The following is a 12,852-nucleotide window of genomic DNA, read 5'->3' as shown; positions in this document are numbered from 1 at the left end:
AGATAATGTCTTTTTGGATTTTTTTTTCTCTTCCTGTCAGTTTTGTACATTTCCTGTTATTTAAATTCTACTTGTTTTGTTTTGTAAGCTGTGTGGATTTAAAAATTTATTGATGCTGTCTTATTCCATTTACTTTTTATTATATTTGTTTAGTAACAAGGTATTTTTGGAGGGCACAATTCTCAAGATCCTCACCAGATTCCACTTATACTTATTTCTAGAGTGCCATTAAGATGACTCTTTCAGAACATTTATCTGTTGCAAAGAATCTTGTTCTGCTAGAATACAAAGTTAAGGCACTGAAAACTTTTAAGAGGCTATTTCTCTTGTTAAAATTATCTTTAAAAAGTAGCTAAATAAATGACTTAATGACTCTTATATTTTCTGTTATCTTCTGGAGGGTTTTCTAGACATGTCTCTGCTTCCCCTCTATCCTCTCTCACATTCTATTCCAGAGGAGTTTCATTGCTTATGTGTGGAAAGCAAAGTGCAGTGGTACTTATTATGTTATACTGCTGGAGGTGTAGTGCATTTCCTGTACTGCTATCTTCTGGAGTATTTATTCCATTGAGCACAACAATATACTTTTTAGGAGGTCTGGGAGTAAACAAGCAACAGATTCTTTCAAGTGAGGTGAGCGTCTTTGGCATTTGCCTTGGGCATGGTGAAGGGTGGTATGTGTCTAATCCAAAAGGTAATAGTCATTAGGCAAGATTCTCCATCAGAAATGTTAGTTAGGGTGAATAATAGACAGCGACTACTACCTAGTTCTCCATTTAGAATTCCGAGGCTTCAAATAGTCACATGGGAAGGGAAACATATGTAATGGTTATATCTTATTATTAATTTTGTCAATATTTTTAAAACATAACTCAGAAAAGAAATTATTTAGCATATGTTATTTACAAGTATTTTCACTGATTTTTTTTTGGATACTCATGTTACAGATTGCTTATATCATTACAATAAAAGGAAAACCGTATTTTGTCCATCTCAGAAAGCAGTAAGTAAAAATTTTATCCTTTCAAATTTTAATTCTCTGGTTTCTTGATTTTTAAAAATAGGTATGAATAGAATAATTTCAATTAAGATGTATATTTGATACCTATATATATGTGATACTTACTGCATATTGATTATTGGGTAAAATCATAGGCATACTAAAGGTAATAAAACATGATCTGCAATTAAAGAATTCTTATATATTCAGATGAAATAATGGAGAAAGGGAGAATTTTGCTATAACATAGTATTGTAATAAATGTGTAAATAGTATTCTTTGGAAATCAATGAAGGTTTTTGGAAGGAAGTAAGAGATGACTTATCTCTTGAAGGAAGATACCTTGTGAGTTCTGTAAAGAAATGAGGTAGTGTAGGAGGACATTCTGTTTAGAGGAAATCATGTGCAAAACATGGAGGTATGAGACAGAGTGGATTCAGTGGTGTGCAGAAAGTCCACATGGATTACTAAAGGACATATTTCTGGAGGATAGAAGTAAAACATTTTGGAAAGGTAGGCAGGAGTCAGGTTGTAGATCTATAAAGCCATGCTAAGGATATTAGAAGCCAAATATGTTTTTAAGCAAGTACATTATAGTCCCATTGAGAGTTTAGGCTGTTTTTGAGAAAGCAGAAGTAGAGGTAAGGTGTGTAATTCTGTGGTTATATAATAATTTAGGTGAATGATGATGGTGGCTTAAACAATGGTATTGTTCATAGCGCTGGAAAGAAAAACTCAATAGACCTTGAAGATGGATTTGTTAGAGTGATTGGGAAAAAGTGAAGTATCTTGGATAATTTGGTTGTTGCTTGAGAAAATGGGTAGGTTATAGTTAATTAAGTGAGGAATAAGTGAGATATATATATGGGGGAGGGGGGTGAGTTTGATTTGGAATGCCTACGAGATATCCAAGTGGATTTTCTCCACTAGGAATATGAATATAAGAATTTGAATATATGAGAAGAGATTGGCAATGAGGATATAGGTTTAGCAGTAACCAATAGTTTAGCTATAAAATAAAAAATGAGAATTTATAGAGTGCTTATGAATAGACTAGTGACTAAAGACTAAATCTTGGTAAAGATCAATATTTCTGAGATAGGTAGAACAAAAAAGAGCAGCCAACATGGAAGATCAAGCTGGAAGTGTCAGGGAGGTAGGAAGAGAAGCAGAAGAGTAATTTGTGATGTAAATTAAGTGATTATATTGAGTGATCACAGTTTTCAGAATGATGCTAGAGAGCAGGGCAATGTTGATTTTAAAATTACCTTTTGGATCCGACATTCTGGCAGCTATGAATCTTTTCCAGAGCCGTTTCAGGGTGACTAAGAATGGACAAAGTGGAGAAATTATTTGTAGACTACTCTTATGAGAGTATATTTGGAGAATTGAAAATGTATAAAGAATAGTTAAAGTAGGACACAGGTCATGGGAGAATTATTTATGAAGATAATACTTTGATAATGAACTTTTTAATAGCATTAAGTTAAAAAAATAGTAGAGAGGAATAGTTTGAAATTATAGGATTGAAAAAGTATGTATCTTCAATATATGGCATAGAATGGGATTCATAGCACAAGTGTTAAGAGTTTGCCTTGAACAAAAGAAGTAGTCATCCTCTGGAAAAAAAGATGAGGAATGAGGGTAGATATAGGTGATCTGAAACTGAAATGATGTGGAGATTATGTGAGATGATTGGCAGGAGTGGGGTCAAGTTTCTGAATTGTTACTGAGGATAATGAAGGAAAATTATGACAAAGGTTTTTGAGAACTTGGTACTTAGCTAAGCTTAGTGAATATGAATTTGTAGTAATGCTAAGAAAATATTTTTTAAATTCTGTCCTAAATCTAGTTTTTAATTTTAAGATTCAGGTTTAAAATCTGGAATCCGTGAGTAATAAAGACAAAGATTTTAAAGTTCTATGCTGGAAGGGCCCCTAAGTGGCTCAGTCGGTTAAGCGTCTGATTTCAGTTCAGGTCATGATCTCGCAGTTCATGGGTTTGAGCCCAACATTGGGCTCTGTGCTGGCAGCTCAGAGCCTGGAGCCTGCTTTGGATTTTGTGTCTCCCTCTCTGCCTCTCCTCCACTTGTGTTCTGTCTCTCAAAAATAAATAAGTGTTAAAAAAAATTTAAAGTTCTATGCCAGAAATTGGGACCTATGTTATTTACACTGTTTGCTATCTCTAGCTGTTTGGATTGTTCATTAGGATGCATTTTAGTGTTATATGTCACCAGAGTTAAATGCTTCCCTCAGCACTTGATTTATTGTAAACAACAGAGAAGTATTTGGACAAGAGGATATGCAAAGGTAACTTGCACTATAATTGTTCAGTAAAAGGAAAATTTGTATTATGAAGAATAATTTTTTATGTTTCATGTTTTCTGTTTGACAGATTGAACATTTTTGTGATTTTATTCTAGATCATTTTTATCTTCGGTTTCTGTTGTTTACTTTTATGACAAAGATGACATCCAATATTCTGAGCCTTTGTCAGCTCAGGTAAAACAGCTTTTTCTTACAGATTTCTTTCTCTAGATTATCTTTAAAAATGTTAATTTCAGTGGCACCGGGGTGGCCCAGTTGGTTAAGTGTATGTCTCCACTTTTTTTTAAAGTTTATTTTTGAGACAGAGAGAGAGACAGAGACAGAGAGACAGAGAGAGAGACAGAGAGGGGAACAGAGGATCCAAAGAGGGCCCCGTGCTGACAGCAGAAAGCCTGATGTGGGACTTGAACTCACGAACTGTGAGATCATGACTTGAGCCCGTCGGATGCTTAGCTGACTGACCTATCCAGGCACCCTAAGTGTCTGACTCTTGATTTTGGCCCAGGTCGTGATCTCAGTCCAGGTTGTAAGCTTGTGGTTTGTGGGTTCAAGCCCTGTGTTGAGCTCTGAGCTGATGGCATGGAGCCCACTTGAGATTCTTTCTCTCCCTCTCTCTCTACACCCTTCCCTTCCTCCCTTCCCTGCTCTCTGTCTTCCTCTTCCTCTCTCTCTCTCTGTCTCTCAATAAGTAAACATTTTAAGAAAGTAAAAAATGTAAATATCCTGAAATTTACACATTCACTGACATTTAATAATCTGGACTATGTCTTACTTCTACGTGGCACAAGTTTATTGGGTAATTGCCCATTCAGTTTGAAGTTCCAATATTGATAAAGTAATAGAAATAAATGACACATCTAGGATATCCATTTTAAAAATAAGTTATCTGTTTGTTCTTGAATATTCTTTTCAGATGGATTGCAATTATCAAGGATATGTTGCAGGTTTTCCAAATTCTCTTGTGTCACTCAACACTTGTTCAGGACTCAGGTTGTAGTCTTTTTAAAGATATTCTATTTGCTGGTATTAGATCCTGCTAGTCTATGAGTTGATTCTCTATTTATCTTTTCTAGTTTTATATTCACCTTTGTTATTTCAGTTCCCTAAGGAATGAACCAGAATTACTGATAAAATAGAATTGGTCACCTTGGAAACATTTGTCCCTGATGGAGGGCTACTTGTTGATTCTGACTGCTTGACGCTTTGAGCAGTCTTGAGTGTAGGGAGGGTTGGTTGGTCTCTCCATACTTCTTTAGTTTTTCCAGATTTTTAATGTTTTTACTGATTTATTAATCTCCTAGAATGGTTCACAACTGTAGAATGCCTAGATCTGATAGATATTTTGGCTCTACTTCTAGCCATTTTTAGGCAGGTAATACCTTCAGTTAAGCCCCCCACAAAAAAATGACTTATGGCATTAAGTGTCAGGAAAGATTAGATGTCTCAAAAAGAAGAAAGGACTTAAGACTAAGGAAGAGAGTGCCTGAAGATCTGACAGTTTGGCTTAGAAAATCTATACCCTAGGAAGGAATCCTAATCTGTTCAATCACATGGATCTATGCCACTAATATGCTTTCTTTAGATGATCAGGATATTTCTCTTAGAATATTTGTCATATAAAGCAATAGGCATCCTGTGGTATTACTGGCCTAGTTCTGAGTTTAACACTTCAATGCATAAAGAGGTAAAGTGGAGAAACCAAGGTGACTTTAAATGTAAAAAAAAATGCATTTGGCCAAAATTCCACATTAGAATATTATAGTTTTGTTAGAATGATTTCGGACTTTGTTTTGATGATTTTAATACTCAGGGGAACATTGCAGCTTAAAAACATCTCATATGGAATTGAACCAATGGAGGCCGTATCAGGATTCGTGCACATGATTTATGAAGAAAAAAATGATAACGCTAATATTCCTCTTTTAGGAGAAAATAAGACTTATAGCTATAATAACTTATATTATCACATCAGAAGGAGTTCAGAAGTAAGTGTTGACTTTTTAATTTTAACTTATTTGTTAAAACTTTGTGAAATGAAAAATACTCTCAGAGAAAAATTTAATGACTTGCAGATCTTAAGGTTATTTTACTTTTTAATGAAGTCCCTCCATGACTTTTAAAATGGGTAAAGTTCTTTGTTAAGCTTGTTAGTAGATCAAAGTATAGTGAAAACTTAGGTAATTAATCTGGGAAACAAATGTGAACATAGGAGTTAAGACACCAAAAAAAATTAATTTCACATGTGGACATTTGGATGATTAATGTAAATGGTTCCTTTTTCTCAATTAGGCTGACAAATTAGGTTAAAATATTACATGATCTGGATTTCTAAGTTAAGTCTTTGTTTCATGAGCGTTCATGAATGAATACTATTGTGGCCTACATAAGGTACATGTAAAGCAAAGTGATGAATTCTTCCACAAAGGCCTGTAAACTGCTATACCGTCATAAATAACATTCCTGGCTCTAGTGAACTGCCATTGATTATAACCTTTAGTAATGTTTTTCTAAACTTTATTGTTTGCCAAAAGTAGTTTCCTAATAATTGGTAGCAGAAAATCTGCCTATGTGGAAGACTACTATGAACATTATCACAAGGCAAGAAAGAAAAGATTTATGTTGTAAACTTAAGATTTCCAATTTCAGCTATTGCTAAAATCAAAAGATACCTGGATTCTTGTATAGCGTGGGATCTCATTGAAAATTCTTATTAACCAAAGGCACTTTTTGGACCTGGAATTTTCTGAATAGTATCTAAATTTTTGTGTTTGAAAACAGCTTTGTTATATAATCAGTCTCTCACTTTATCAACAGAAGGTAAATTTTTGGAAATTTCTCAGCACTCATGTTGTGTGTTTTACAGAGAACTGAATTTTTCAAGTTATACCCTCAATATCTTGAAATATATATTGTTGTGGATAAAAATCTGGTAGGTCATTTTTTATGTACTGTTATTTTTAAATGATTTAACCTTTGTCTTTAACTTGATTTTAATGACATAATAAAAATTTTAAAACCACTTGTTGATAATGTTTGTTTTTGCTTTTGCAGTTAATAACTTCTTAAAAATTGTGCATAAACCACATTTGTTCATTTATTTTATAAATAGGATCTCTAATTACTTTTGTAAAGTAAAGCATTTTTCTTTTTCTTTTTTTTTTTAAACGTTTATTCATCTTTGAGAGACAGAGAGAGACAGAGCATGAGCGGGGAAGGGGCAGAGAGAGGGAGACACAGAATCCAAAGCAGGCTCCAGGCTCCAGGCTCCAGGCTCGGAGCTGTCAGCACAGAGTCCAAAGTGGGGCTCGAATTTATGAACTGTGAGATTACGACTTGAGCGGAAGTCAGACGCTCAACCAACTGAGCCACGCAGGCACCCCATTTCATTTTTTTTAAAGCTTGTCAGTCTATTTTTCTTTTCTTTTTCAAAAGAACTACATCCTTGGTGAAACCCTCAACCCTCACATCCAATAGTACTTAACTGCTTCAGCCTAATAGAAAGGATAGACTACAAAACAAATATGCTACTTCTTCCAAGCAAAGGGAGAAAACAACTTATCTGTGGTATTCTCAATTTTAGGTAAATGAAATGATGGAAAAAACAAATGAACAAATTTTCGTATTGAGGAATATGCTTCTGATCTTTGAGTTTAGGTTTTTAATTTACACAACTTAGGTGGTTAGGAGATTCTAAACTATGAGGTTACATTTTTTTCCAGGTTGGTAAGATCTGAGGCTACCTGCTGGAGTCAAATAGTATTTCTCTCTGTGGGAATGCAACTTCAAACAGGATTCCCACAGATCAGCCATATATGAGCTCAAAATTCGTAAGAAAATGAGCCATCATAAATAAGGGTTAGCAAAACAAAACAAAATAATAGATTTAAATCCAGAAAGCGTTCAAATATTAACATTTTAAGTTATAAAAATATTTTGTTCCGCAAGGGAGTCTGTTGATTCCAGAAGAGGTGGATATGAGGCAGGAGAGCTGAGCTAAGTATTGGCAGAGGTTACAAATATTGAAGTGCATTGGCTCAATAAGGAGTGGAGGGTTTTTTTGTTTGTTTGTTTGTTTTTTGTTTTTTTAGTATAACTAGGATGATCTAGTACAAAGCCAACACATATTCCAAAATCCTATTCCTACAAGATTACAAAGCAATTAGAAGTAGGAAAACAGAATTTTAAGCATAATCAACACAAAGAAGTGAATAAAAGGAAAGAAAACCATTATATCTTAAACATTTGTTTCATAAATGTGGGACAAATAAATGTAAAAGCTAAGATTAAGATAAATTTCAACTCAAATATATAAGTAATTATATTAGGTGTAGAGGGACTAAGTACTGTAATTAAAAACCAAAGGTAAAGATTAATTAAAAGAAAGACAAATATTATCATGCAAGACACCTGAATGCACATTTTCTATCTAAAACTGACATATGTAAAATATGGTACAAAATGAAAGTAAAAGACTTCAAAAGTATATAATAAAAATGAAAATTCTAAAAACTTGTTTTAACTAGATTAATATCAGACAAAGTAGACTTCAAGATAAGCATAAATTATCTGTTACTGCATAGAAAATCACTCCAAAATTTAGTGGCTTAAACCAATGACCATTTATTTGGTTGGGAGCCCAGAGACCTTTTTGGGTTTATATTAATCTCAAATCTTTTTAACTAATACGGTAGTCTTTTATTGATACAGCTATCTTAAAAACTGTGGGCTTTCTTTCTTTTCTTTTTACAGGATTCCTTTTTAGGCAGTTTCCTCACAGAGAAAATATTCTTCATTAATATTTAAAAGTGCATTAGGGATACACTTAAGAGGTATCAGCTAGTTAGTTAAGTAAAATTTCCATTGCTGTGTGGTTACCAGTGGCAGGTATGAGGATTGACTGTGGCCTTGGTGAAGTTCAGTGAGGAGTTTGCTAAGGAAGTTCCCTGGTGCTCTTGAAATAGTCCAGCAGTGTGAAATTACCCATTTCTCTAATTGTTTTCAAGTGAATAAGTACAGAGTTTATTGTGTTTCATAGTAAACTAGATTTGGCAGTTACAAGTACATAATTTGGAGTCAGATCTAGCATTGAATCCTAGTTTTCTTTATTCTTTTTTTTATTGTGGTAAAAAGCATATGCCATTAAATTTACTATCCTAACTATTTTTAAAAATACAGTTTGGCAGTATTGAGTATATTCACATTGTTGTTCAATAGCTCTCTAGAACCTTTGTATCCTGAAAACCAAAACTCTATGCCCTTTAAAGACTAATTTCCTCTGCCCATCCCAGGCCTTGGTGAACACCTTTCTACATTCAGTTGCTATGATTTTTACTACTTTAGATAATTCATATGAGTGGAATCATAAAGTATTTGAACATCTCTGACTGCTTTATTATACTTAGCATAATGTCCTCAAGTTTCATCCATGTCGTAGCATGTGACAGGACATTTTTCCTTTTTATTGCTGTGTGGTATTCCATTGCATGTATATACTACATTTTTTTTTTACCCAGTCCTCTGTTCATGGACATTTGGGTTTCTACTACCTTCAGTCTATTGTGAATAATGCTGGAGGGAACATGAATGTGTAAATATCTCTTTGAGACTTTGCTTTGGATTTTTTTTTTTGGCATATATCCAGAAGCTGGATTGTTAAAACATATGTTAATTCTATGGTTAATCTATGAGGAACTGCCATACTGTTTTCTATTATTAATATTTACACTATTAAATAATTTTAAAATTGTTTTTTGTTGAGTTATAGGAATTCTTTATATATTCTAGATACTAACTTCTTATCAGATATGTGGTTTGCAAATGCTTCCTCCCATTCTGAAGGTTGCCTTTTCACTCTGTTGATTGTTTTCTTTGAGGCACAAAAGCTAAGTTTAATGTAATACCATTTGTTTATTTTTACTTTTGTTGCCTCTGCTTTTGGTGTGAGATCTAAGAAATCATTGTCAAATCCAATGTCCTGAAGATTTCTCCTGTGCTTTTTTTCTAGGAGCTTTATAATTTTAGGTCTTACATTTACATCTGTAATTAATTTCAGTTAACTTTTATATATGATTTAAAGTAAGGATCCAACTTCATTCTTTTGCATGTAGATATACAGTTTTTCCAGTGACATTTGTGAAAGACATGAACCATTTTCCACTCTGTATCTTGGCACCCATGTTAAAAATCATTTGGTCATATACTCAGGGCTTTGTTTTTGGGTGCTCTAGTCTATTCCATTGATCCACATATATGTCTTTATGCCAGTACCATATAGTGTTGGTTACTTTTGCTTTGTAGTATGCTTTGAAATTAGGAGGTGAGACATTCTGGCATTCCTCTTTTAGGATGTTTTTTCTATTTCTTCAAAATAGGCCATTGGGATTTTGATAGGGATTGCATTGAATCTGTAGATAGCTTTGGCTAATTTGGGTATTTTAATGCTATGAAGTCTTCCAACTCACAAACATGAGATATCTTTCCATTTGTTTGTATATTCTTTGATTTCTTTTACCAGTGTCTTTAGTTTTCATTGTGCAAATACTTCACTTCATTGGTTAAGTCTGTTATTAAGTATCTCTTCCTTTTTGATGCTATAGTAAAAGGGAACATTTTCTTGATTCCTTTTTGTGATTGGTCATGGTAGTATATTGGAACAACTGATTTTTGTGTGCTGATTTTATATCCTGTAACTGCTGAAATTGTTTCCTAGATTTTTTTTTTTTTTTTTAATTTTTTTTCAACGTTTTTTATTTATTTTTGGGACAGAGAGAGACAGAGCATGAACGGGGGAGGGGCAGAGAGAGAGGGAGACACAGAATCGGAAACAGGCTCCAGGCTCCGAGCCATCGGCCCAGAGCCTGACGCGGGGCTCGAACTCACGGACCACGAGATCATGACCTGGCTGAAGTCGGACGCTTAACCGACTGCGCCACCCAGGCGCCCCTGTTTCCTAGATTTAACAAAAAAATTTTTTGGTAGAATATATAGGGCTTTCTATGTATAAAATCATATTGGTGAACAGAGATAATTTTACTTATTTATTTCTAATTTGAATACCTTTTTTTCTTTGACTTCTCTGATTGCTATAGTTAGCAATCTAATACTATGTTGAATAGTGTGGTGAGGGTGTGCATGGTTGATTTGTTCCTGTTATTAGAAAAAAAGCTGTCAGTCTTTCACTGTTGAGAGTGATATTAGCTGTGATCATATATGGCTTTTATTATGTTGAAGTACTTTCCTTATATTATTAGTTTGTTGGGTGTTTTTGTCATGAAATAGTACTGAATTTTGACACTATTTTTGGCATCAGTTGAAATGATCATGTGGGTTTTTTTGTCCTTCATTTTGTTAATGTGTAGTATTACATTGATTTTTTGATGTGTTGAACCATTCTTACATTCCAGGTATAAACCCCACTTGGTAATAGTGAATGATCCTTTTATTAGCTGTTGAATTCATTTTGATGAAAGAATACCATTTTGATGGTATTTTACTAGTCATTTTTGCTTCAATATTCACCAAAGATATTGGTTTCTATTTTTCTTTCCTTGCAGTGTCTTTATCTGGCTTCGGTATTGGGATAATGCTGACCTCACAGAATGAGTTTGGAAGTTTTCTTGCCTCTGTAATTCTTAGAAAGAGCTTGAGGAGGATTAGCGTTAATTTTTCTTTAAATGTTTGGTAGAATTCTCTAGTGAATTCATTTAGTCCTGAGCTTTGTTTTGAGAATTTTTTGTGGATTTTCCAGTTTCCCTTCTATTGATTTATAGTTTCATTTTATTGTGGTCAGAGAGCATACTTGGTATTGTTTCTGTCTTCTTAAATTTGTTAAGCCTTGTTTTGTGGCCTAACATGTAGTCTATTTTGCAAATTGTTCAATGTGTCCTTTAGAAGAATGTATATGCTACTGTTAAGTGTTCTGTATATGTCTGTTAGGTCAACTGGTTTATAAAAAGTCTTCTTTTTCCTTATTGATTTCAGTCTGGTTGTTCTAGCTATAACTTGATCATGATGAATGATATTTTAATGTGCTGCTGAATTTGGTTTGCTAGTCTTTTATTGACAATTTTCCATCAATGTTCATCGGGAATATTGGCCTGTACTTTTCTTTCTTATAGCATCTTTTTCTCGCTTTGCTATCAGGGTAATGCTGGCTTCATAAAATGACTTTGGGCATATTCCAACATCTTTGATTTTTTTTTTTTTGGCAGATTTTGAGAAGAATTGGTGTTACTTATTCAACTATTTGGTAAAATTCACCAGTGAGGTCCTCTAGTCCTGAGCTTTTCTTCATTGGGACATTAAAAAAAATATTAATTCAATTTCCTTCCTAGTAATTGCTCTATTCATTTATTTTATTTCTTCTTGATTAAGTCTTGGTGGGTTGTATTTTTTTTTATTGAAGTATAGTTGACATACAATGCTATGTTAGTTTCAGATATATAACATAGGTATTGGACAATTTTATATATTACACAGTACTCACTACGTTAAGTGTAGTTACCATCTGTCACCATACAAAGCTATTATAGTACTATTGACTATATTCTCTATGTTGTGTTTTCATCCCCACGACTTATTTTATAAATGGAATTTTATACCTCTTAATCTGCTTCTTATACTCTGCCCATCTACTTGACCCTCCTCCTTTTTTTTCAGTTTTGTTCTCTGTATTTATGAGTCTATTTATGTTTTTGTTTATTTGTTCATTTATTTTTTATTTTAGATTCCTCATATGAATGAAATCATGTAGTATTTGTCTTTCTCTGTCTGACTTATTTCACTTAGTATTATATCCTGTAGGTCTACCCATGTTGTCATGAATAGCAAGATTTCATTGTTGTTGTTTTTTTAATGACTGAATAATATTCCATTGTTTATATATACCACATCTTCTTTTTTTTTTTTTTTTTTTAAATTGTTTTTTCAACGTTTTTTATTTATTTTTGGGACAGAGAGAGACAGAACATGAACAGGGGAGGGGCAGAGAGAGAGGGAGACACAGAATCGGAAACAGGCTCCAGGCTCCGAGCCATCAGCCCAGAGCCTGACGCGGGGCTCGAACTCACAGACCGCGAGATCGTGACCTGGCTGAAGTCGGACGCTTAACCGACTGCGCCACCCAGGCGCCCTATACCACATCTTCTTTATCCATTCATCTTTCAATGGACATTTGGGTTGCTTCCATATCTTAGCTATTGTAAATAATGCTGCAATGAACATAAGAGTGCATATGTGTTTTCAAATTAGTGATTTCATTTTTTTCTGGCTAAATAATCAGCAGTGGAATTACTAGATTATAATTGGTATTTCTGTTTATAATTTTTTGAGAAACATCCATACTGTTTTGCAGAGTGGCTGTATCCATTTACATCTTTTCAGGTTCTTTGCTGTTTTTAAATCAGATTATTTGTTTTTTGATGTTGAGGTGTGTGATTTCTTTATATATTTTGGATATTAACCCCTTATTGGATATATCATTTGGAAATATCTTTTATATTTTAGTAGGTTGCCTCTTCATTTTGG

General features: G+C 33.7%; 1 protein-coding gene across 9 annotated transcripts in view; it reads left to right on the top strand.

The window, feature by feature from the left end:
* Window positions 1–12,852, top strand: part of LOC131506714 (disintegrin and metalloproteinase domain-containing protein 5-like) — a 134,141-nt gene that overhangs the window by 15,025 nt on the left and 106,264 nt on the right. For 3 of the 9 annotated variants that reach the window (XM_058720610.1, XM_058720609.1, XM_058720607.1), the window contains exons 3-7: window positions 948–1,003; window positions 3,423–3,501; window positions 4,241–4,317; window positions 5,138–5,312; window positions 6,191–6,256. The exons of 1 other annotated variant lie outside the window; for it this stretch is intronic. In XM_058720610.1, coding sequence (XP_058576593.1) covers window positions 948–1,003; window positions 3,423–3,501; window positions 4,241–4,317; window positions 5,138–5,312; window positions 6,191–6,256 — 453 coding nt within the window. Of the gene's footprint in view, window positions 1–947; window positions 1,004–3,422; window positions 3,502–4,240; window positions 4,318–5,137; window positions 5,313–6,190; window positions 6,257–12,852 lie in introns of those variants that run through there. 5 more of the 9 variants (XM_058720611.1, XM_058720608.1, XM_058720613.1 and 2 more) reach the window with 5 other exon arrangements.

This window comes from Neofelis nebulosa, chromosome 3 (assembly GCF_028018385.1).
Source record: "Neofelis nebulosa isolate mNeoNeb1 chromosome 3, mNeoNeb1.pri, whole genome shotgun sequence".
Classification (NCBI taxonomy): domain Eukaryota; kingdom Metazoa; phylum Chordata; class Mammalia; order Carnivora; family Felidae; genus Neofelis; species Neofelis nebulosa.
This window is presented reverse-complemented; position numbering and strand designations above follow the sequence as displayed.